The sequence below is a fragment of the Neomonachus schauinslandi genome, chromosome 3 (assembly GCF_002201575.2).
Source record: "Neomonachus schauinslandi chromosome 3, ASM220157v2, whole genome shotgun sequence".
Classification (NCBI taxonomy): Eukaryota; Metazoa; Chordata; class Mammalia; order Carnivora; family Phocidae; genus Neomonachus; species Neomonachus schauinslandi.
Window position 1 is genome coordinate 168014085 of NC_058405.1, and position 27569 is coordinate 168041653.

Genomic DNA, 27569 nt, shown 5'->3' on the forward strand with positions numbered 1-27569 from the left:
CAATGCCAAAAAAGGATGTTGATTTGAATTGGATGATTTTAATGAGAAGCAAGAGATTTCAAATCATATTTCAAGGCTTCATAACAATGACAAAAATAGGAAATTTGGGAGGAAGCCCACCCCACCTCCTCTGATAACATAGAAGAGTTCTCAACATGTACAATAGGAAATATTACAAAAACACAGAGTTTTAAAAGTATACTCAAAAAGACATCTCCTTGCCCTTGTTCATGTGGGTTTTGTCTGTTTGTTTGTTTGGTTGGTTTTATTGTTTAGCTTTCCTTCTGACCCATTTCAGACCTACACTACCAAAACTCCTGTTGCAAGCTACATCCTCATCCTCTAATAATGATACAGCTCAAATGACATTCTGCAGCCACTTAAGCTGATTTGGTCTCCTTTGTCTTTTTCCTATAATACCTGGCATATTGCTTGCAGAATATTATCTCCTCACCTAGAATATAAACTCTTTTCAGGCAGAACTTTTGATTTGTAACTCTGTACCCTCATTGTCCAACACAGTGCCTAGCCCATGATAAACATTCAACATATTCATTTATTCTTTCATCATAATAACTTGAACAATTTAAAAATTACTACGTAGATGGGGAAAACTTTGGAACAAAAAAATACCTAGTGATATGGAATGTCATAGTAAGAAGAGCTCCTCCTTCAGGCTTAATAGATTAAAAAAAAAAATCCCAAGCATCACATCAAGGATACCATGCAGGAATCCTTGACATATCTTGGAAGAAATGTAAAACCAATATCCTGAGACTACAATCATTTATCATCAAGTAGCAGCTGTTGTTAGAATTGATATTGATCCTTGGTAAATTGCAACCAGAGTAACCTTGTTATATCATCACAAAATTCTCCCACTACATCATTTACTTATGAGATGCTTCCTTAACTTGTGTCCTTAAGTTTTTCTCTTCTGTATTAAATCACATAGGAACGAAAGTATGTAGAGGTAACCCAAAATGCTTTTGGCCATTTTCCAGTTAAATATTCTCTAGAAGATATATTATGTAAATGTATAAAATATAATAATTAGTTCAAAAAAGTCATTCGATAATAAGGTAATTTTTAAAATTATAAGGAACTTATCAGTTATCTAGTTCACTTTTCTCATCACCTAAACGAAGAAACTGAATTTGGTTAAATGATATGATTAAGACTGTAATGCCAAAGAGTTTGTTCTAAAATGTGAGATTTCTCACAACCAACTTATTTTCTTTTATCTGATTGCCATTAAATGAATGAAAAGTGTTAGTTTCATACATAGTAAGAAGTTTAATAGCAACTTGAAATGAGGAACTTTTCTCCACCCCACTGTTATTTTAGGTATGGCCTCCATGCGGGATTGTTGAAAGCTGGCCTCAATTTCTAGCTTTGCTCCTTATTATTTGTGTTATCTAAACTCTCCACAGCTCAATTTTCTTAACTTTCAAAATGGGACGAATATTAGTGCCTACCTCATAGAGCTTTGTGAAATAAAAGTGAAATGAAATAGTTAACTTAAAACACCTAGCATAGTACCTTGATTATAGTTAAGCCATCAATGAGTTTAAGGGGATATTACTATTATTAGTTTCATTATTTCATAAAATAAGAATCATGGCTTTGATTTATTGAACAGTAATGACAAATGCAATTGAAACTTATGTTTTGAAATGTCATTATTGAAAATGACATCACTGTTCCTGTATCATCCATTTGCTTGAATTTTTTCTAGTTTATATATATCATTAGGAAGCATATTTAGCACACTATCATAAATCCTATAGAGGAGACCAAAGTGTTCTTGTATTTCTATTTATTTTTGTGTGGTGAACTGGTAAAAATCCTAAAGGAAATTACAATGTGTTTGGTAACCTTCCTAGTATACTCTTATCAAAATTACAAAATTTAATCTGAGGGAAAAGTGATAGTAGCACAAAATAAAATATATAAAATCCCATTTTATAAGCAAATATTCAGCCTATAATTAATTATTTAGAAACTGATCGCATTTTTGAGAAACTAAGCTCCTTTATTTTTCTTCATCTTTTATTTCTTCTGCCCTCATTTTTTCGATTTTTCAACTCATTTATATAACCTATTCTAGAAAAGAAAGGGCAAAAAGAGAAGGAAAGAAACAGATCCGTTAATATAGTTATTTCTTAGCAGATCTAAAAGAAGTGGAGAAAAGTTTAAATTACAACGAGAGACCCATTATGGGTCCCCGGCTACACCAATGTGCAGCAGCTACAATTCCTTTGTCTTCCCCTGGTCTGGATAACTGAGAATTAGCTGATATGCTTTGAAAGAGGTAGAACACTGCATCTCTAAAACTATTCATCACCAATGACTGAATGATCCTGCAACAATTGAGACCTTGTCTACAAAAATGCACTGAAGTTTTTAAATTAGATAAAAATTTCCAATATCATTAAAGCTAATATATCTTTAGCCACATCAGATTATTAGCTATTTTTATTAATTGCTGCTTCATTTGGTATGCAATTCACTATGCCACAGAAATATAAATCTAGGTAACTCAAAAGAAAAAGAAAAAAATTTTATCCACATCAAGAGAAAAATATCTACACAGAAATTAAAAAAACGTGCAAGCACTTAATTGAAAATATCAGGCATTATGTACTTAAATAAATACATCAAGAGAGAAAGAAGACAGCAGCGGAACCTAAACCTAAAAACTGAATACACAAATGGACAATGGCCAGATCATACATAAAAATACAAGTCTAACTCCCAACTTAGAGCAACTCACCTAGGAAACCATACCTACAATAAACAGCCCAGGAAGCCAGTCTGCTCTAAGTTAGACTTGCAGGAAGTCAGATTGTCACCTCCAGCAGCAATCCAGGAAGCTAAACAATAACATCTATAACAACTGAACCAAAGTAGTCAAGACTTGATTAACTAACAGCTTCCCTAAATTTTGTCACCACTTTCAATTTAGGGCAAACCAGAGAAAGACAAATATGCACCTCGAACTAATCACATTGAATGCCCCACTTCTAATTACCCCCTCTTACAGCTTCCCCACACCAACAGCCTCCAACCAAGGCATACTTCAAGCCTTCCCTTTTCTCCACTATAAAGCTTTCCCATTCTTTTGTCTGCCTTTGAGTCTCTACCAAAATGCAAGTGGCGGTGGCTAACTCCCTTTCTATGTAGCAAGGTCTGAAAAAAGAGCCTTTACATTTCTCATTCGGTGGGTCTTCATTTATTTCCACACTATTGAGCATCTACTACATATCCATCAATGGGGAGCACACTTAGATATCCTAAAAAGTTAATTTTCACAATATTTTGAGAGGATTTTTTTATCCCCATTTTATAGATGTACAGAACTGAAGTGTGTAGAAGTCAGTTTCTTGTGCTTTCCTATTTACATCATGCTAGAATCATAGTTTTTGGTACATTATTGTGATAAAGGTATTTAAGATAATATTAAAAGGGCACTAACAATAACAACAATAATAACAACAACAGCTATAAATTAGTTGGGTATTTTTTAGCATTATTTGCATTCGTATCTATCAATTTGCTGGACAAATGTCAACATTGTATTTTTAATTGACTCATTGCTTTAAAGTTATAATGAATCAAAATACACACAGAGTTTGAAATAATCAAAAGCACCATAGAAGAAATGACTTCTCTATCTTATTTGCTATAAAAACACATCAGCAGAAATAATTTGCTTGTCAAGTAGTGACCGAAGCAACAGGTTTTTTTTATAGATAATGTGTAGAAAACCTTATAAGAGGGGCACCTGGGTGGCTCAGTCGGTTGAGTGTCTGCCTTCCACTGGGGTCATGATCCCAGGGTCCTGGGATGGAGCCCTGAGCTCGGCTCCTTGCTCAGGGGAGAGCCTGATTCTCCCTCTCCCTCTGCCCCTCCCCCCAACCCCGCTCGTGCTCATGTGTGCGTGCACGCATGCACGCGCGTGCGCGCTCTCCCTCTCTCTCCCAAATAAATAAAATCTTAAAAAAAAAGAAAGAAAAACCTTATTAAGAAAATGTAGTTATTTACAATACTGACAAGGAAACAAATAAAAATGAAATTTGAGTGATTCTGAAAAAGAATAAGAATTTGCCTGGCACTTTTTAAAAGGTAATTATTTAACAATCACATGAGTTAACTACCATTGTATTTATTTTACAAATAGAAACAAGTTGTGAAGACATTTAAGAACATTACCTAAAACTTACCAGAACACTACCTAAAACTTATCAGTTAGTGAGCAAAACAGTCTATATTCAGAAACTGAAATAATTTTTGGTTTCAAAGTTCAACAGATATGCTTAAGAAACATCTGATTAAAATTCACTTTAACATATTCCCTTACCACATAAGTTGGCACAGAACCTAAATGCATTGAAGTAATTTATTTTCTAACTATAAAATAATATAACTTAGCTTTATAGGAAGAAGCAGGAAAAACAGCATTTGCACAAATTAGAAATTACTATGGAAGCTACATAAAACTCGATTTTTAAAAAAAATAGGAAAATATAGATGATTAATAAGGCCTTTTAATGCCTGAAAATAAAATGATATTTAAGAACAATTCCCTTAACAAAGACCTGAAGAACTAAAAAGAAATCTACAGATAACATTGTTTAAATAATAATGTAGAATAAGAAATGATGACTAAAGGCCAAATAATTCCTCAGGTGGTTTCTACTTTGTCTCACTAATTTCATTTAGTTAATTCAAACCTTTATTAAGAATTCCTTGCTTTGAGCCTAAATTAAAATGAACAGAGTCGGAATCTGAGAAGCCTTATAAAAGAAAAAGATTCAAGTTATTGGCCTTTATAGCATCTCATGTTAAGGAAGGAAAACTATTTTCTGAAATGTCTCTGTTTTAATAAAAGTAATGAATTTGTCACATAAAATTATAAATACCAAAGTTATAATTTGGCCACTTTGCTAAGTATATAGAGGGGGAAAAAACTACTTCCTTTATATACCTGAAAGACTTTGCTCCTTCCCATAAATAGGACTGATGCTCAGTGACTATCAATTGATTTAACTTTTAAAACCTTTAGTTCTCCCCATTGGGATGCAATGACATATTTTTCATATAAAAGTAAAAGTGAATTTTGTTTTGTTTTGTTTGTGTGTTTTTTGTTTGTTTGTTTGTTTTTGCCTCTTTCTACATCAGCCCTTCTGAATGGGGTAAATGAGCAAAAGGTATGGAGTAGGTTGCAGAATGCATTTTATAAGAAAATCACTTGGCGGATTTTCCAAGCAATACGTACCTCAAACATTGGGGTAGATGTCAAGAAAAACAATGGTATCATGAAAATCACATGTTCCAATAACTTTGAAGCAATAGTATGTGGGCAGACTGCCTGCATTAGAATCCTACCCTTCCACTGGCTAACTGTATGACACCAGTCAAATCCCTTAACTGTGACAAGTTTCTTCATTTATAAGACAGACAGGACGATAATAGAACCCAAGGAGATTGTTGTAAGGATTCGGAGACTTAGTATATATGTGTTGGTACAGAGTAAACACCAGATGAGTGTTACTTTATTATTGTGAATCTGAAACAAAGCAAATAATTTCATTTTAGAAAATGAGCAGCAAGTTGAAAGTTTTCTTATGCTTATGGTCAAGACAAATAGGATGATGACTGTTCCACTGACTATGATAATGTTCTTAAACGTAGGAGCCTGGCCACTTCTTGAAGGTGGAGTGGTGTCAAAATTCTTTGAATCTCAAATATCTGATAATGTCTCATGTGCAGAGGTACTCAATACATGTTGAGTGAATAATGAATGAATTTTTAAAAATAAATGAATGAACACATGGGTTGACACTTTTCAGAAAAAGAATGGTATTCATATAGAGTGGGCTTAATATTTAAAATAAATGCAAATTCTTTTCACAAGTTTCTTTTGAAACTTAAATCTACATCTTAGAAATGATTCAGTAGGGGCGCCTGGGTGGCTCAGTCGTTAAGCGTCTGCCTTTGGCTCAGGCCATGGTCCCAGGGTTCTGGGATCGAGCCCCGCATCGGGCTCTCTCCTCGGCGGGAAGCCTGCTTCTCCCTCTCCCACTCCCCCTGCTTGTGTTCCCTCTCTCCTGTGTCTCTCTCTGTCAAATAAATAAATAAAATCTTTAAAAAAAAAAAAAGAAATGATTCGGTAGTCTTCCCAAAATGATTGATATAGTCCAAAGTATTGCAGTTTTCTGTTTCTGCTTCAAACTGACAGAAAATATTTAGTCTCTTGAGGGAAAGAGAGTTGTACTTTTATCATCTCTTGACTACGGTCACATCATCTTTTTAAGAGAGCCTACCTTATTAAGAATTTTCATTTATTTATAAACACATAGTTTTATTAGCTTGAATGGGTTGATTTTTTTATTAGTTGAACTGGTAGATTTTTTAAAACTAAGATTTAACTAACATAAGACAAAGAAAACATTTCTCCTCTTGAAATCTTGAAGATATTTCAGAGTACATATTGTATTACTCATGCTTGTGTTTCAAAATTAACTCTACATGGCCTTTCATTGGTATAGTATGTTTTTAATCTAGGAATCCTGCTGAATTCCTGCTGAAATGAGCTGCATAATTATTTTGTAATTCTAGGGCTTACAATATATTTGCATGATTTTATTTCTCAGAAATAATATGGGAGGTGGTAGGTGATTATTTCTTACCCTATTTGAGTCAATTCTCGCTCTGGAAGTATAGATGGGCGGGGGGATGTTGAAAGCCTGAGGGACCAGGTATTCCTCAGCATCCATCATATCTTCCAAATCCTCTTCATCCAAGAGATTCTGAAAGAACTTGCTATCATTTGGACTGGGAAGCTTCATGCGATCATCACCCTAAAAGTTTGCCCACCAGACAAACAAAAAATGAGTCTTCTTTTCACCTTAAACATGTGGACTTTGCAGCAAATTTACGTAATATCAAAGCAAGTGGTTGAAAATTCATGCACTCATTTAAAAAAATAATTCTTTAACACAATTACCAGTCATGAAGGAGCCTGTAACATACTTAAATATGACAGGGTAAGATAAATACATTTAACAGAATGTGATAAATGCCATCAGCGATGAATAAAGCAGAATGCTCTGGCTGCTTTGAAGGAGGCATAATCTATTTCAGATCTGAGAATAACAGTAGGCTTCATTGCCAGGATGTTTGAGCTGTGACTTTAAGAATAAATAATAAAAGACAATTGACTTATCAATCTTTATTTTATTTAGTTGGTTTGATATTGTAGAGTTCTCAGGACATACAGGCTGCTCCATGATTTGTCCTAAGGCGTAACATTGTAGCTTCCAAAATCACAGCACAAGTAGCAAATAATATAAACGAAGGTGGGAGAGACAACAAAACCCTGCTCTTTTTTACTTCATCTATTTCTTAAATATGATTTTTTTGAATTTTTCAAAATTATGTGATATTTTTGTAAACAAGTTGTTTATGCAAATTAATTTGGGAAAAGGATAACTGGAAATTACTCTAAAATCTGGCTTTTATCTTCATGTCAGACTATTGATAGGAAGATAAATGCTACCTTGTTTTATTGAGGAAAGTTAATTCAGTGCAACCCAAGGTCCATTTGTTTATGATTTAGGTAAAAATAATCATAGATAAATATATTACAATTTTAAAATTTTCCAATCCATTTTTTCTAGTGTTTAATATAAAATGTTCTTTTGGGCTATCATTTGATTCATATGTACATCAATTCACTTGAATCTGAGTTATTGCTTGGATATTGCAATACCCAAACAAAACATATTTATAAATATTTTTTAGGAAATTAAATATCAATATATTGAAACTAGTAATTCACTGTCTTCAACCCTGGACAAGATTAAAACAAAAATCCATCTTCTGGGCGTCTGGGTGGCTCAGATGGTTAAGTGTCTGCCTTCGGCGCAGGTCATGATCTCCAGGTCCTGGGATAGAGCCCCATGTCAGGGCTCCCTGCTCAGCGGGGAGTCTGCTTCTCCCTCTTCCTCTGCCCCTCCCCCCTGCTCATGTGCTCTCTCTCTCTGTGTCTCTCTGTCTCAAATGAATAAAAATTTAAAAAATAATTCTTAAAAATCCATCTTCCTTTTATTCTGAAAAAGGAAGATTATAATAATGGACATGACTTAACGCATGTTAATAAAGAGCAGAGTGCTAGAAGGCTTGTCTGGGGATAAGGACTTTTAATGTATATGGATAATCATAATTACCTTGCTGTTCAGTACCAGAGGCACTTGAATACTAAGGGAAGATTCTCAGAAGTGGTTGTGACATCGAGTGAAAGTCTCTTTCCATAAGTCATTTCACATGATATTCTGCTTAATTGACTTATGAGTGGTGATTTCCACAGTCCCAAAGACGAGATATGTACCAACCTGAATAACTAGATATCTTTGAGGGTCTCGAGCCATCCTTGAAAATTCAGCAGCCAGTTCCTTAAATTTAGGCCTACTGTCAGCATCAATCATCCAACCTAGAAATTCACATACAATACAAGAGTCACTCTATCCATAATTAAGAAGAAGTAGGATGTAAATTTTATGAAAACATAGGCTCAGTTTGAAAAATATTCTTTTAATAACAATGATCTAAAAAAACCAAACAAACAAAGAAAGCTAAAGAAAGAAACAATCCAATTAGGTGAGGTTCTATCTCAATCAGTTTGTTGATATTCAGAAGTAAATGTAATATACGATAGAATAACAGAAACTTTTCATTTTGTTCATCTAATTTAAAATTAATTTTCCTTCTTAGAAAACATAACCTAGACTAACTATGGGAACTTACAGAATCTCTGATTTTTTTTTTAACTTTTCTTTGATGGGGATATAATTTATTATTTTATGTCAGGAGTGACATGAAGCTTTGGTTACAATGCAGTACACCAGCACAGAGGGGGAAAGGGAAGAGAAAGCAACTTTCTCATGCTACTTTTTTCCTGGTGGGAAAAAAACAATCCAAAATGATTGGTAATGTTTGTTTAGCAACAGCCATTAGCTTATCTAAGTACTAGCTTTTGCAGCATAAAAATACTATCAGCAATTTTCAAGGTATGTATTATTATTTAGCTGGGAGTCCAGATAAAGTGGGTCTTATCTCCCCAGGCTCTGTTTAGCTGATGAGATCACAAGAATAAAAGCACAAAGCTTTCCTTGATTTTCTTGCCAAATGACCCTCTTCTTAGGTATTAAAACTCATAAAAGAAAGGTAAAACTCCCTATTAGGCAAAATATTTTCCTGATTTTTCATTGTTTCATCAGAGTATCTAAATGAAGTATCTAAATCACCTCTGATGCTAGTTATGAGATCAAATTATATAACGCATGCGTTTTTTTTTTAAAGTTCCTTCCATAGATGACTACTGAATGATGTTTGATCCAATAAAGCTATAAGGTTTATTTCCTTTTTCCGGGGGTTCGATTTTTATTCTTGTTCTGGGAAGTCTTTGGGTGTCATTTCATGTATCATTAATATTACCTGAATTTTTTCTCTTTTAACAAAGCTCAACTATATTCATCCACTTAGAAAAAAAAAATGTTGTTGATACCAAGATGCTAATGAGAAAATAGGTGTTTCTGGAACTACTGGAATGAAAAAAGGTTAACTTTGCTGGGAGGTATCGGTTTCTTTCTAACTGAATATTGAGTAAATAGAACTGTGCTTAGAGAAAAGGGCATGCTGACCTGAACTGGAAAGCACATTTTTTATTTCTTCCCTCACTGTCAGAATGTATCACACATGTCATGAATATAAATCTGAGTAGACCTGGGTCCAAAGTCTCTTATTAATAAGATGCTTATTCACCTTCACCAGTTTGTTTCTTTGCTAACCCTGTGTAAATCAAAAGGGGAAAACCCCAGATTACACAAGAAAGATTGCTGAATGTTAATCTCACTTAAATTAAGTGGGAAACTCCAGAGACTTCCCTAATTCTGTTTAAATTAAGAGCCTAGGCTGCCAAAACACATTTATAATACATATGTGTCTGGGGCACAGAAAGGAGGAAGAAAAGTAAGAGTGTTTGATGTAAACAAATGGTCAAATTGAAAAAAAAAGTAAACATTCATAATCTTTTTATTTCACTGTAGATTCATGTCTTCTCACTTCCCATTCTGCCCTGCTAATTTCCTGTTGACTAAAACTGGTAAACCTATTTCCATTTAATTCATTTTTTTAAACTATCAGTTTCAAGCTTTCTTTCTTTATATTTAGATCATTTGTCTAGACTGCTATTTTCCTATAAAGATTACTAGCATTATTGTGACTAATTACATCTCTTTATGAAAGACAATTTGATTGTCATGGAAATGATAAGAATCAAAGTGAAATGAATCAGAAGAGTAAGAGTCATATAATTTTGACTTTATAACGTGGAAGCATGCATATTGATGCATACTGCTTCCTATTAACAATAAGCCAAAAACACAGGTGTTTACATGATTTTTCATAATTATTTTTGAACTTTCATATTTTTCATATACAAAAACATTATGCAGGTAGATTAATCCATACTATTATTTTACTAAGAATGATGATGGTGATGATAAAATTATTTTGCAATCTTACATTTGACCATGACCATGTAAACATCAATAGTGCAGATCGGAGGCTGGGGCAAACGTTCTCCTTTCTCTAATAAATCCGGGATTTCTCGGGTTGGAATTCCATCATAGGGTTTTCCTCCAAAGGTCATCAGTTCCCATATAGTGACTCCTAAATTGGAGATCAAATATTTACATAAGCATACTAACAACATAGTATGAAGAAACCAGCAGTGTGCCAATAACAAAAGAAAGCTCCCTGGAAGGCAGTCAAAAATAGTCTAAAGAGTCTGGGTGGCACAGTCAGTTAAGCATCCGGACTCTTGGTTTTGGCTCAGGTTGTCATCTCAGGATCATGGGATGGAGCCCTGCCTCAAGCTCTGTGCTCAGTGCCCCCCACCCCACCCCTGCTCTAAAATACATAAATAAATCTTAAAAAAAAAAAATAGTCTAAAGAAAGGCTCTTCAGATTTCTGTATCTATTAGGAGAAGCCCAATGACAAAATCTTTGTGGGAAATTCAATTATCTTATTATTGTTTTGAAATTTTTAATGAGTAACAGAGACAATTCAGAGTGGATGTCAAAATACAGAGTCTGTTCCCCATTTCTACTTTTAAGTAATGTTAATATTTGCTGATCCAAGTTAATTTTCACTACACCACATTAGAGCCTATCAAACAATTCATTATATACATGTGTATTCAGTATCAAGTAAATATGATTGCAGATAAAATCTGATGTTGACTGATTTTGAGATTAACATTTTTGCTATTAAAAGTCCTGTAGGCGGGCGCCTGGGTGGCTCAGTTGGTTAAGCGACTGCCTTCGGCTCAGGTCATGATCCTGGAGTCCCAGGATCGAGTCCCACATCGGGCTCCCTGCTCAGCAGAGAGTCTGCTTCTCCCTCTGACCCTCCTCCCTCTCATGCTCTTTGTCTCTCATTCTCTCTCTCGCAAATAAATAAAAAATCTTAAAAAAAAAAAAAGGCCTGTAGGCTAAGCTGGGATGCCAGAATGATTACCTTATGTTATGGTAAATCCTTGTGGCTCTCTTTTTAACTCACACAAAGAGAACAGGTGGAATAAAACAGATTCGTATCTTTAACACCTGTGAGAGCCTGAGTGATCCAAATATAACATAATACATATGAAGTAAGCATCACAAAACTGAAGGGAATCAATAATAGTTGATTCCATAGATATGAAATCACTTTCTTGAACCACTAGAACAGTGATTCCCTTTGTAAATACCAGCAGGCAAAGAGCTAACTTTGATAATAATGATTCTGATTTGAACAATAATATATACATTATAGACCTCTTTCTGATTTCATAAATATACAATTAAAAAGTTATCATTTCTTAAGGATAAGGATTTTAAGTTCAGAAATAGCTATCTGTGCATAAGAGTCTTACCAAGTAAATTTTGATTGGTTCATATAATATACAAACTATGTTTTAATATAAAGTCCATTAATTAGGACTATGCTTTCTTTTCTACTTCCATCTGTAATGAATTATTTATTCAAACTGAAGTCTTTTTTAGCTCATGACAGTTATCATTGACTAATAATAAAAATACAAAGTTTAAGATATAAAAGTATATGTGAACTTCAAATTATCCTTTATAATAATATCATTAGCAATTACCTGATTTTTCTTGTTAATATTTTTATCTTATGATTCTTAGGTATAATATAAAAATGTAACTAGTGACACAATTTAACTGTTTGATCTTGATTAAATCCTACTTAATTTTGCATATTAAAGAATGGCTCTGTAGAACCAATAATTAAGATTCAGTGTCCATGAGACAGGCTGGAACAAGTTAAGAAGCAAAGGTGCATAGATGGCTGTCTATTTCTATTCAATCAGTCAATATATATACATATTTATAGAATATGTATTTAATGAGGCCATTTTGTTAACTTATGTATGCAGTTATAAAAGAATAGATGCTCTCACATCTCTATCAGAGCTTCTAAAAAAAAAGAACTAATGTAAACAAAATGCAAAGCAATTACAAATCAAAATAATAGAAATATAAAAAAGAGAAACACATACATATAAAAACAAAAGTAGGAACAGCAAAACTCCCACCTCTGCCAATAATAATCCAATTATATCTTTGCAGGAGTGACCACAAGATATGGTTAAAGAGATGGCCTCATGTAGACAGACAATCCCAGGAAAACTGAATTAGAAAATCCTCAAAACTCACAATCCCATCATTTGAACATATAAACCGTAGCATCTTTATTAAAATAATGGTGGCAATTTTCCACAAAGGTGCATTATAAACAACGTTATGTTTCTCTCTGCCTTTTATGTCTTTTGTAATCAACTATGATATATCATAAAAATCTTAAAATGCCTTATGGATATGGGTTGATGACCTGGACTATGTTTCAAGGCAGAGTACTAATCTATCTATCTATCTATCTATCTATCTATGTACTTATTTTAATGTCGTTTAAAATTGCTTGCAGCAGATTGTCACATTTAATTGAGGGAAACATACATAGAAAAAAGGAAAAGAAAAAAATAATATATATGTCATATATCAAAATTTATATGGTGACATATAAGTCTATCATACAAAATATAATCTGTAAACCTAAATCATATAATATATATACTTGTTTCATGTAATATATATACTAGATTTGTGTTTCTATTTAGTCTTTACAGTTCAACAACTAAAATTTTTCAATCGTTTTCCTATATTTGTCTATATCTCAAGCACAGCACACTTTCTACTTCGAAGCTTAGCAGAATACATGGAGACTTTGTGGAAATTTTAAACAAACAGCATAGGTGTGTGGAGGTAAAAAACACTTTACAGAAATGTCTTAACTTCTTTTTTAAGATAATTTGTGCTTTTCTAGATAAGAGGTATAAGTTCTCTAGTGATTGAATGGATTAAGTCTTTTTTCTAAAAACAAAAACAAAGATAAAGCTAGACTTAAATTTGAATAAACTAAATTGTACCATGCTTTCAAGTCACACCACCTTTTTGCTTAAATGGGCATCATGCTTTTAATTTGTAAGAAATATTGGTTCTTTGTGACATATTTAAACTTACAAAAGGTGTTGATTCATTCTCACTAATACCTGGATGAACTTAAGTTGTAAATAGCTAGATAGACCTAAGTATCTCATCTCACCAATTGAGTTAAATGCAATTAAATGAATGCTCTAAGTTTAAAATCACCCTTTCCCAGTTCATGTTATTCATTCTCTAATATATCTGTTTATTCCAAAGTAGTTTGTAAATTAAAATCAAAGCTGCAATTAGAAATCTTCTCTCCTATCTCTCCCCTCACATTTATTGCTCTCACCTTATTGCTTTCTGTAATTGTTCTTCGTTACAACAATAACCTTTCTTATTATAGAACAGACATTCTTTTATTTTTAACATATGTTTTCAAACAGTGTTTTGAAAACTCAAGTCTATGAGGCTCTATGACATTGTTCCTAAACTAAAATTGGCTGTTTTTTTTTCTGTCAAAATGATCAGAAAAGTTGTTACCAAACCAAAGGTTATGGTAGACAACTCAACTGAGATTTTAATATATTACATTTTAGAGAACCAAGGAATAATAAAAAAGGCAGATAAATGATACAATTTAGAGTTTTGTTTTGTTTTTTTAAGTGGAAAAGCAAAGAGTTAATTCCTTTAGGAAATAAGGCTCATAAGTAGGTATTTCCAACACAATAAAATAAGTTGGCTTAAGATATTTTACATGAGCCTAATATATTTATTTTTGCCTTAAAACCCTTAATTCACAAGGAAGATTTATTTACCATAGCTCCAAACATCACTCTGATGGGTGAATTTCCTGTAGTGTATACACTCCAGAGCCATCCATTTAATTGGCATCTGAGAAATAAAAAGAGAAATAAAAAGTGAAAGTTTTATAGTTACATAAAAAGTCATTCCTATATTCTTTTCCCAAAATATGAGTCTCTGGGTTTGCCTCAATTGTATTTTTTGATTGTGTTTTTTTGTGTGTATAGAAAATACAAATATAATATTAATAATAAAGATGTTATTTCTCAATACAGAGAACAATGAATTGAAATTTATAAAATTCTTAAAGTGAATTAACCTAAAGCTTCATAAACAATGAAAAGTAAAATAGTATCACTTTCTATAGTTCTTAATTAATGTTCAGCAATTAATTCAGTTACTAGTTAATATTATGACTCACAATATCAATTCTAAACATTTAAGACATGTGCTTCTAAAAATATGATCTACGACATTTCCCCCACCCTCTCGTCCCAAAATGAGATTCCTTACATTTTCACTTATTCTTTTTTACCCTCAGAAAATTTCTGGCCACCAGTAAGATGGTCTCTTTCTATCCTTGCCCCCACCTTTTTCCTCTCATATAAGTTGGTCACTTGAAACACCTAAAATAACAAATTCCAGAGTTAGGCTTGCTTTGTTCCCCAGCCACAAATGATCTCCCTTGTCTTGGTTAGCCAGGATTGAAAACATGTACCATTTTCAAACTAGGAATTATATAAAAGAATGTGAGAGGATCAATACAAATCTACATCACTACTCACATACCCTGCTGATGAGGGGTCAGCAGAATAAGTTTCAACTAGGAAGGGCAGCATTATATAGCTGGAAATATAATTAGATTCTATGGAATAAAGATAAACACTTCTACTTTGCAGTAGAAAGCTTAAAACTAAATAGGCCTTTGAAATCATGAGGTTTGCTGCTCACCAAGGTGACACCAAGGTAACTGTATGACAGAATCATGGTATTCAGTGAAAGGGAACAGAAGACACACTGAAAGTGATTTCCCTACAGGCAAGGAGATAGCTGACTTTATGGACTACGGACATGGTGTTAAAGAAGTAAGTTTAAATCACAGGTGGCTTGATAAAGACTTAATGGTTACTAGGCATTTAAAGCTATAATGAATCTTGCTTTAGACAAATCCTACAGCTATATGTTCTTAAGACAAATGAAGTCATGTGATTTATAGACTTCTACTGTGTAATCTTGTAGTGAATTTTAAAGCTGTGGTCTCAAACTGCGACAATTTGGTAGCAAACAGGCAAAACAGTCTGATAAAATTGAGGAAAGATTAGGAAATACTACAAAACTGAAGTTTTTAAAAATTTTTCTTTGTCTTGTGATAAGGTCTGAATATACATAGTTATATAAGAGATCCTATAAAGATATAAAAATCATATACTACATGACATATAAAAATCAATGTTAAGCATTTGGAAGCCCATCATTGCAAAATATTTGTAATATATATTTGGATGGCTCATATAAATAAGGCACATGATAAACATTTAAATGACATATCGATCACTTTTTTTTGTTAGCATGTGTTTATATGTCACCATAGGTTAAGGATGCATTTGCTTATTTCATCTGGCCTCTCCTGATCTAAGTTTTCCCACATTAAGCTAGAAGGACCTCCAGATGGAGAGGAGATGTCCTTAGCCAAGTCTAAACAGTGGGTTAACGAGGAAAAACGAGAGCTGGAACTAAGGCCTGCACTGAGACTACATGGCAGGAGCACAGCTGTCAGGCAAGACCCGAGGCTGGAGAGTCAGAAAAGTAGAAGAGGAATGGTACTGTTAAGACCCCTGGGATATAGTGGCCTATATTCTGGTGGAGAGAATGAGGTAATAAATAAAGCAAATTGGTCAATCATATACTACAGTAAAGCTTAAAAAAATAGAGCCAGATAAGAGGAATCTGTTATATCTGCTGTAAGAGGATTAGAAGCTAAATAGAAGGATGAACTTTCCAATGAATTATGGTTCTTGGTAGTGGTCAGGCTTCTCCCTAATCTATGAAAGAATAGTTGTGTCTCTCTGTATGGTCAGTCCTGTGTTCTTAGGATCAATGAAACAATTACTATGGCCCTGGATTAAAGTGTAATTTCTAAATTGCCTAAGGATCCACCCACTTCCCAATACTGGATGTGACAGAAGGACCACTAGAGATGAACTGTCTTATTTTGGCTACTTTTGAGAAATGGATGTTGGTATATATAATATATTTGACCCTGGGTGAGAGAGAGGGCAAACGGTAGAATTGAGATTTTACACTTTCATAACTTCAGACTTAGTGGCTTCTTCCTATAATATGTAAGAAGATAAAAGAATATCATACTATATTTTCAAGCAATATTGTTCTAAAAAGATACCCACCTTCCCTCCATCAGCATTATACTCCTTTTCATCTCCTTCTAAGAGTCTGGCTAGTCCAAAATCTGTGATTTTCACATGGTTTGGAGATTTCACTAAGACATTTCGGGCTGCCAAATCCCGATGAACAAGCCGTCTTTCTTCCAAGTACATCATTCCCTGAAAGACACCATGTTCCAAAAAGATAGTCAGTTAATGCCTAGGCTTTTCTATTTGTCTAAAAAGCAGTTTCTTAGCCTTCAGTTGCAAGTGCTTGATGTCTCTAAGCAAAGCCAGGATCCTGGAATATTTTCAAAATTAGGAAAAACCTGGGATAAAAAAGCAAACCACAAATAACTTTTAGCCTTTATCACCTAAAGTCCTATAAAGAATGAATTACCTGTACATGAGCTAAATGTTAGATCATTTTTTTTTTCCCTCAGAGACTTTATACTCTTTTGCAAACACTTTGACTAGTGAGGCGTGTCTCTCAGTAGATAAGCTAACACACACTTGGACTGACCCACATTATTTCTAGTAGTTTTCTTTTCAATAACTCCAGCTTCATGCCATCCTCCCCATACACACCTGCTCCAAAGACACCCATCCATAATTTTTTAAAAAAATATTTCATATGAAGGTTTAATGGTGCCAAAATCACCATCATAGATTCTATCAAGGCTGAAGAATTATATTATTCTTATTAATTATGCAAAAAATGAACTATACCTTAGAGGCATTAAAAGCCTATAATTTTTTTAGATGGCTTCAATGACATTAGTAGTCATTATAAGAACCCACAAGTGAAATTACATTGTTTATAATGACCTTGAAATTAGCCTTTAATATGTTTTCTTCATTAAATATATAGGGTAATTAAAAATAAAATGTATTACTGATTTCCAACAATTATATATATCCACATATATCCATATAAGTTCATATATATTCATATGTATATATCCATAATCCATAGAAGCAATAAATATTAATTGTACTTTACCAGTAGGGAAACTAAGTCATTAAACATTAGCCTTAACTAAAGGTTGATGTAAAATCAAGGAAGTAAACTCAGAGGCCTAGATTAGAGTGAACATATTCTTATTGAAGTGTTAGAGGAATTCTGTATTTGAGGATTTCAGAGGAAAAAAACTTGTCATTCAAAACCAAATCAGAATTATTAGAAAATGGTTAAAGCATACTCTCATCCCAATTGCAAATCAAAGCTCTTGGTAGTTAACATTGCAACTGCAGGACTTTGAAGGATTAACAGTTGCTGATATCAAAACAAAAGCTGTGGAAAACAGACACATAAATCACACAGGTAGAAAAAAGAAAAAAAAAAAAAAGAACTGTATACCCAGTGTAGTGTAAAGAGAAGATTGCTTCAAACAGTATCATGGGCCAAACCCTATACTATAAATGCCCATTAAACACAACCAGTGGAGATACTGCCTAATACAATCCAACTGGTCAGTTGTTGGGTGACACCATTTGTATTAGTGTTTTCTGAAATCAGCCCACAACTGAGATTTCTAGGGATTGGTCCTCTTTCCTAAATAGTGCTTTCTGTTTGAGTATGCCAACTTGGAAATTCCTAGAATAAAGTGAATCTAAAAACGCATAGCCTTTATATAACTTAAGCGATCAAAAAACAGACTTATTGCCTTGGAGATAAAGTTTTTTCAATTATTTGCCCCTTTAAGAAATGACCACAAAAACATTCATCTTTCCTCTCTTACCACCTTCATATCAGAATATGCAAAGTGTGTTGGCAACGAGTTAATATTCAGATCCACACATGATGACAGAACACACACTATGTTTCAAGCACTGTGCTAGACATCAGGGAAACAAAAGAGTCAGAGAAGATCTGTTCACTGAAGGAGGAGCTATTAATGAAGTGGGCAGACATGGAATATGGACTTGAGTCAATCGGTATGATACACACAAAGGCATTTAAGGAGAGTTGTGTTTTGAGGATCATCTCTAGTAGAGCCTAGCAAGTGTGCATGAGAGGGGAGCCTTCAGAGAGATCCCGAGGCCTAAGTAAGGTTTGAAAGATGTCTATCAGTTGGGCAAGGTGGGGGGGAAATTGCAGTTAGAGAGAACACACACAGGGGCATTAATACTATGGTGTACTTGAACAAAGGTATGTGATTCGGTATTTCTGAGTCATTACATATAAAGGCAGGAGAGGGACGAGTGGTGAGGCTGACAAAGTAAGAAGAGGCTCAGTTCAACAAGGGCCTCTTATGTGTTGTGGTAGAGACTCTGAGCTTTGCATCTTATGCAGTATTTGATATGGTGATGCAGAAGTTGTTTTAAAAAGGAAAGCAACACAATTATCATTGGAGTCTTGAAAAAAATCACCTGGTATATAGACAAAAGATTGGACACAAATACAGTTGAAGTTGGGGGCCACTGCTACAATAGAGAAGAAAAGTGATGAGATGGAAAATGATAAAGGTTGTAAATTGGCAGTCCATGAGCCACATCCATTTTATATACATATTTTTTGACCCCCACACTGGACAACTTTCAAACATCCTCTTTAGCTGATGACTGGCTGTACACCATTGAGGGCACCTTCAGCTTGCCAGGATCCCACCACTCACTATTACTACCTACGAGTTCATTTATGATACTCATCTAGCTCCTATGCATGAGTGTCTGAATCTTCAACTAAACTAGGCCAGAAGAAATTTCAGGGAGAGGACAATTCCAAGATACACTTATACAATAAAATAACCATCCTTGGTAATTGAATAATGAAGAGGAGAGTAAATTATGAATGATTCTGTTTTCTGACTTTTGTAATTCAGGTGGGTGATAATAATTCCTTTAACTAAATATTATCCTAATGCAAATAATAGTGATATATACTATACCAATAGAGAACTAATATTCACCAAGAAACTTAAGACCCTACTGACACATTCTATGTTATGAGCGGAACTACAAAAACTCCAAATGTTCTTTGATATTCTATACACAAAGCCTTAGCAGGTGATAGACTACCCTGAACGTCAATTCCATTTGTCTATAAAAAATGTTTTTTTTCAGAATAATGAGAACTCAATTCAGGAAACCAGATGATAATTTCTATAGTTTCCTCCATCCACCTGAACATGATTAAAAAAAATAAAAACAGAAGCATCTGTATTATTACCAAATCATCAAAATACATTTGTATGGTTGCTTTGCAACTATGAAACATCATTGTTCAGATGCTTTTAAATCATTAATTATGACTGCTACCTTAGTCCTACTTTCACATGTAAATTAGTGTTGAATCCTCTACGGATTGCTCACAATAGGTTTCTCCACATCACAGTCATTAAGATAGGATTTTCTTACTAGAAGATCTCATTAGAATCACATTCTATGCTAGATTCCTTCACAATAAAATCATTCCTTAAATCAGAGTGTGATGCAATGAAGGAGGCAGTTATTAGAAATAACAGTGACAAACTGGATGATGTCCCGTGAAGTTTGAAGATGATTAAAAAGAAGGGCCCTTCATTATGATAGATGGGTGCTGCATTGGTTGAAAAGAAACTTACTCTGCCTTGTAGCAACTGCCTTGTCCTTGCCATGCCATCTTGGGTGGAGTATGTTATAGGAATATTAACACAGACAATAACCACAGCTAACACTGAGTACTCAGAACATGGCAGGCGTTAAACTAAACACTTCTACATCGGTAGGTTAACTTAATCCTATGAGATGCATACTGTTTTCATCCCATATTAAATATGAGAAAACCAAGTCTCAGAGAGGTCGTTACTTGCTCCAAGTTATCTAATGAGTGATAGAACTGGGATCTGATCCCTTGCTGTGGGGCTCTAAAGTCTGCACATTTAATCCTACCCCCTCTCTTCCTAGGTCATGGGGTCGTGTGGGCATGTAGAAATTAATGTGCACAATGAAGTCACATAGCTTTAAAAGATCCTAGTTCTTTTAGAGCAAAACTATTATAAGATGTTTCTGTGAATTTCAGGGCATGATGCAAGTGACAGACTTGTTTATGTTTATACTTAAAATTCAGCTAAATTATAGAACCTTTTCTGATTTGGCAGGAATTGGAATTACATAACTTAGAAACTTAATTCTTGCTTTGGCCCCAGGATATGCAGGATGGTGGAGTTGGTTTGAGTGTAGATTCTGGGGTCAGTCACCTGGATCGAACCCCAGCTCTGCCATGTTCTAGCTGTGCGACTCTGGCAAGTTAATTAAGCTGGCACTCACCTTTGTCTCTAAAATGGCCATAAAAGCACCTATACCACAGATTGTTGTAAAGATAAAATATTTGTGTTAATATATGTAAAGCACTCGAATAGTGACTGCCATTTGGTAAGTGCAGAACATGCAAGGTTTCATTATTTTTCCACAGATATCAACAGTCCTAGTGTGAACAAGAATAACTTACCCTCATTAACTTGAATTGCTTATTTCAGAAAATCTGTGAACCTCAACTAATAAATCACAGTAGGTGTTCAATAAATGTTTACAAATAGTGATACATATACCCATAACCAATCCATCATGATTAATGTGTAGGTACAAATTACAAATAATTACTGTTCAAAGTATTATTTTAGTAATGATTCACCTGAGGATGCTGTCATATAAAAAGAAGGAAAAATTAGGGAATCTATTAAAAGATTTGATGCCTTCCATAAATACATCATAGATTCGGGATTTCAGTGAGGATAAAGGTTATTAATACTGGCCTTTAGGTTGAAAGTTTTCAGTGCTGAAGAAAGGGTGAATAAAATAGTAGGTTTGCTGTGCCAAAATATTTACCTTTTATCAGCACTGAGAGGAGTTTTTTGTAGACATGTGTTAGGAGCATTTTGTCTACTTCTAGACCCAGGTGCTGTAAGTCTGATTTTACTCAAACTATTCAGAATTTACCGTTACCCAAACAATTCAGTATTTTACCATTTTCCATACTTGCTCTATATGCTGTAATGAATTTTCAAAGAGAACTTATTTTCTGTTTTGCTTATACCTCTTAAAAGTTGCTTTAATAAATACAAACTAGCTAGGGAAAGTCAAACTTTACTCTGACTTTCAGAAATGCACTTTAATACCAAATCCAAGGATAATTTTATTACAATTGAGTTTAAAGTTTTAATCTCTGGTTAAAATCGACTCATCTAAACTGCTCTATGGAAAAATATCAGTATTGATGAACACCTAGCAATGACCTTCTTTTCAATCTTATGATATTTGAATTACAACTGTCTAGCAAAACTGCATTCTTATTATGTTTTAATCCAATGTGAAAATGTATTCTGCCCAGCTGCAGGAAGCTAACGCAAGTCAAGAGAGACCAGACTATTTTTGACAATAAATATTTGCTTCTCATATATAGGCCATGTGACAATTTCATCAAACACATGTGTGGAGCTAAAAATTTCAAGCTACAGTCAGCTCTCACAGGCATTAATCTCTGGAGTTAGCAAGAGTACACTTTTTTTTCCTGTTTTCTATTCTAATAACCTGAAGCTTTTTTAATAACACAGGAAGCTTCAGGAAAGCTAGCTTCAAGTGAAAATCACTCCTCTTTTCTACTTTTCCTTCTAAAAGCAATTCTATGCCTGAGGGAAAAAAAATCCAACTATAATGCTCTCTACTGCTAGGGCTAAAGACATAAGCATGTTCAATGGGAGAAAGGGGCCTTTTTGGATGAAGTAACTGACTTTATCCAAATAGTGCATGAAGGGAAACTAAGGGGGATTCGTAATTAAATCAACTGAGACACCTTTTCAACCAGAGAAAGCTGGTTCATGGCAGCAGAGAAAGAACACAGAACTGAATGTTGGAGATAGAAATCCTGGACATGCTGTTCACTAGGCTTTTGACCTCAGATACTCATTTTACCTCTCCTATAAAAAGTGACAGATTGGCCTAAATGATCTCTGAAGTATCCTCTAGCTTTAAATTTTTATTCCGTGATAGATGGAACTGTACAACAGATCTATATAAAATATTAAATCGTGGGCCAATAAAAGACACAGAGAACAGTAAAGAAAGACATAGAGTAGATGCCTCCCTTCAAATGTTTAGTGAGAGCCGTGAATATGTTTTAGTAAAAGTCAGTTTCCACAGACTGGAAACTGGAAACCACAGTTTCCACATGCATCCAATGTTTAAGATGACAGACTTTAGAAATAAACCCCAGCTCTTAGTAGCTCTGTGTCCTTGGTCAATTTATTTGTGTGTTTCAATTTCCTCATCCATTAAATGGGGATAATAATAGTATTTACCCTAAAGATTGTCTTGAGGACTGAATGCCTTCATATTTGTAAAGCACCTAGAACATTCAATATTCTAAGATACCATGTGTTTTCTAAATAAATAACCTCAAATTCAACCCTCTTATTAAAAATACAATTTGACTACTGTAAGAGAAAGAAAAGATAGCCAAATGAAATACCTACTGGCTACTCAGCACTGTTAGGTGAAGTAATTTCTGTTTCTTGCTTATTTGTCCTTGAATGTTCTCCTATTATTCTTTTCAGAGGAAGAAAAGCAGATTCATGTGGCTGTCCTAAACTAGCTTGGAGTTAATACTCATGGTTCATTCTTACATCTTCTGATTGCACCTATGATCTTTAAGAAACTTGGTTAGGTTCTAGTTCGTAAGGAGATTTTGAAATATTGAGGGCTAAATTTACATCAGCTTAATAGTGCATAATTAAAACAATACTTGTTGATATTTGAAATGTATTTTTCAAAAAGTCTCCCAATAACATATTTGAGTGTGTGTGTGTGTGTGTGTGTGTGTGTATCACAGGCACATATGTATGTAGTGGGTGCTGTGGTGTAGCGCCCAGAAACTTCTTCAGGACCAATGGATTCATAGGGGAGTGTTGGCTGCTGGTAACTCTCAGCTACATCACTTTGGATGCTTTAATACCTCCAACCCAACTGCTGCTTTGCTGGGGGTTTTGTCTTCTCACAGAGTCAGCCCACATCTAGCCACTGGCTGATGGAATTATAAAGTCCATCCCCCCTTAGATGACTGTGAAGAACTATTCCAGTTCCAGGGCTCTCTCCTAAGATTGGGTGAGATCTCTGTTGCAATTTCATCATCGCTCAACTTTTTCCTTCTACCTAATATTTTTCATTGCTTTACAGGTATTGCTCCTGAGAACACTTGCCAAAAAAACTTCCTGCACACAAATCTGTTTTAGACACTGTTTTCTAGGAGCCAACTCAAGGCAATGTGTGTGACTTTTGTCTTTGTTTTCTTTTAGAATCTCAGGTATACAGAATTTTGAGTTAATCATACTCCATAATCCATGTGTGCCATTACCATTGTTCCCCTATGCCCTCCAACCCCATGCCATTCTTCTTTCCATCATAAGTATTCACAACAGTGTTTTTAGTGTACATCCTTCCAATGCATTATCCATAAGCTTATTTATTTTTATATTTTTAATACACAAATAGTACTGTGCACTAAACAAAAACATGTTTTACTTATACTTTTCTAGATTGAAGCATGATGCTATACAAAATCCACTTTATTTCTTCTTGTCGCATTAAATCATATCCACAAACTCATAAACCTATATATATAACATAGGCATACACTGTCAATTTACAGTCTATTCCACACTTGATGGGTACTAAACTTACCTCCATCCCTTTGACACTACAAACAAGACTGAATTGAACACTAACACCATGTGAAATGATATAAATTTGTTTAACAAAAAAATCTGTTCAGTACTAATTTTAGTGTAGGAGAATCTAGACAAACAAAAATAGTCAGTCACTGTGGAAAATGCAACAGGTAGAGGTTTTTTGTTGACTGAAAACACTGAAATCATATGAGGAATACATTATAACTGCATATGTTATCATTTTATATTTTTGTATGTATATATAATTAATATTTATTTAAGCACTCTGTGCCAGGGGACTGTCTTAAGTCCTGTGTGTATAGGAACTCGCAAGAACCGAATGACATCTGTACTACTATTATTCCTCTTTTATGATGAGGAAATTGATGCACAAAGAAATAAAATAAAAAAACTTACCCAAGGGTGACAGTGCAAGACAAAGCTTAGAAAGAACCAAGATTTGACTGTAGGCAGCTTGACTCCATAGGCAACAAACTTAAACATTACATTATATGACCATATACATCCAACTATAGTCAATAGACTCTAAACCATATATGAAACTAACAAAGACAGCATATATAACTGAATAATTGTTATATAAACAATGGCTGCTCTAAAATTTCAATGAAGAAAAAAGTATTGTACATAATAAATCTCTTTAGTTTTGCTGGGTTCCCCTAGAATGGTTTCTCCAGACCACCAACTTGTGAATTCAACTGTGTATTTTCCACAATTTGAAGACTGTCTGACATTTAACTATTACTCAACTGATGTTTGTAGTTGGGTTAAATGAACAACAAGACCAAAGTTTTGTAAAACTGTTCAGGAGGTAGAAATTTTTCTTTGCAGTGGAAGTGGGACAAATTTAGAAGTCTACAATATTTATGATAGGTAGAAGAGAGCAAAACCTGCAGCATTCAGGGTCAAACCCGAGATGGTAATATTAGCATACCAGGGAGAGTGAAGGAGGACAGCATTTACAGATTCCTGAGGGTGGCGGGGAAAACAGATTTTTTTACTTCTGGTTCTCTACATTTTCTTCAGATGTTTCTTCAGAAATTTCATTCCCCCCCTTCATAAGCTTTTGGAAATTTCCATTGCAAGAATTTGCAGGACAGGGGCGCCTTGGTGGCTCAGTCGTTAAGCGTCTGCCTTCGGCTCAGGTCATGATCCCAGGGTCCTGGGATTGAGCCCGGTATCGGGCTCCATGCTCGGCGGGAAGCCTGCTTCTCCCTCTCCCACTCCCCCTGCTTGTATTCCCTCTCTCGCTATGTCTCTCTCTGTCAAATAAATAAATAAAATCTTAAAAAAAAAAAAAGAATTTGCAGGACAGCCTGCTTGGGACTCAAAAGTCTCTTAAAGAAACAAAATAATAATAATAAACAAACAAAAAATAAGTTAAAAAGCATGTATGAGAAACCACTGCTATCCTACCAAATAAATAACAGGTGAAAAAGCTCATCTGCCTGGATCAAGAGACTACTAAACATGCTAACGTTTTTCCTTCTCACTGACCTCTTGCCAATATGATTACAAGGAGACAAGTGAATTGTAGAGTGTCCATGCTCTCTCAGAAAAGTATACTTAAAATAGTTTACTTCTGCTCTTTAGGCAGCCGATCAATAAAGATGTGGATTGCAATGAGAACGGAGATGTCTGTGGGCTGTAGTAGTTATCCTCTGTGTCTCTTTAGAAATTAATTAAAAATCAATGAAGTGTGCAAACTATTAATACAGCAACCTCTAGATTAACAGATAAAAGCCGAGCCTTTCTCTGAGCACACATATTGTGCAAATACATTCAGACACTATAGGGAGGAGGTTGAACGTCTGATGCTTTTGTTATAATTGAGCAGAAACAAATCATTCCTAATATTCTTTAGTTTCACAGGGTTGCATGCTACTGACTGAAAACTATAAAGTTTAGTGGGTGGGAATACGTGCATACAATTTTCCTTCTTAAGACAATTATATCAATTTTAGGAGGTATACTTATTACAAAGCAAACGGTCATCACACAGAACTAAAATTTTTCTTTTCTTTTCTTTATTTTTTAAAGATTGTATTTATTTGACAGAGAGAGACACAGCAAGAGAGGGAACACAAGCAGGGGGAGTGGGAGAGGGAGAAGCAGGCTTCCCGCCGAGCACGGAGCCCGATGGGGGGCTCGATCCCAGGACCCTGGGACCATGACCTGAGCCGAAGGCAGACGCTTAACAACTGAGCCACCCAGGTGCCCCAGAACTAAAAATTTTCAATAACAATTTTTTTAAGTGTGGTTTACCCATTTATAAGTCCAGGCAGTTGAGTTTAGTTATAACTGCTGAATATTATAAAGTATCTTCCCTTGAAAAAAGCAAAATTCCTAGAACACTAAAAGCTCTCATGTGATTTGAGCCAATTTTGTGTCCACATATAATGCATCATCCAATTCCGTTCCACCTCTGTCTTATTCGGATGCCATGGACCTGGCCCACATCTGCAAATGCTTACCCAGCTCAAGTAAAGCTTATTAGGGTGGCACCCACATACTCCCCTCCGGAAGTCACCCAGCTACTTTCCCTCTGCCTGCTCTCTACCCAGGTTCCTCTTGCTGAGGTTCCTTCCTCCTTAAAATTCTCAGAAGGATTGGAAGCACAGCTTTCAGTTTTCATTTCAGTCTCTTAGAGTTGATTTGTAAGTCCATTTTGATGCTTTTCCTTTGTTTCAAATTTGCACTCTCTCTTTGACAGAATTCTAGGGCTTTGTTTCTAGTCTCTGCGTAAGGAAATAAGAGAAAAAGGATTCCTGATTTATGCCATGGCTCATTTTCTAGCCCAATGTCACCATAAAAATATCAGATATCGCGTGACAGTTAAGAGGAGAATGGTCTGTCGGTATTTAAACTAACAAGAAGTTGTCATCTGAGTTTTGCGGTTTTCATAGTTTGGGGATATACGTGGTGTCATAGTAATAACACAAATTTCACTGTTTCTTGGCCCAACCTGCCTGCAGAGCACCTGTAGCTATTTGCCCTTTAGAAGCTGTTTCCAGATATTTCTGGGGTTTCTCCAGTGAGCCGCACTGACGTTCCTGAATACTTTCTGGGTTCTTTTTCTCAGGGTTCTTTGTTGATCTCTGCATCCTTTAAGCTTGCAGCTGGAGCTGCTGTGGAAATACTGCTGTTTTTCTAGTGGCATCTCTTG

At 34.7% G+C, this 27569-nt stretch overlaps 1 protein-coding gene across 1 annotated transcript in view; it reads right to left on the reverse strand.

The window, feature by feature from the left end:
- Window positions 1-27569, reverse strand: part of ERBB4 (erb-b2 receptor tyrosine kinase 4) — a 674126-nt gene that overhangs the window by 25861 nt on the left and 620696 nt on the right. The window contains exons 21-25 of the mRNA XM_021702992.1: window positions 16764-16919; window positions 14373-14448; window positions 10591-10737; window positions 8400-8497; window positions 6696-6866 (exon numbers count right to left, since the gene is read on the reverse strand). Coding sequence (XP_021558667.1) covers window positions 6696-6866; window positions 8400-8497; window positions 10591-10737; window positions 14373-14448; window positions 16764-16919 — 648 coding nt within the window. The remainder of the gene's footprint in view (window positions 1-6695; window positions 6867-8399; window positions 8498-10590; window positions 10738-14372; window positions 14449-16763; window positions 16920-27569) is intronic.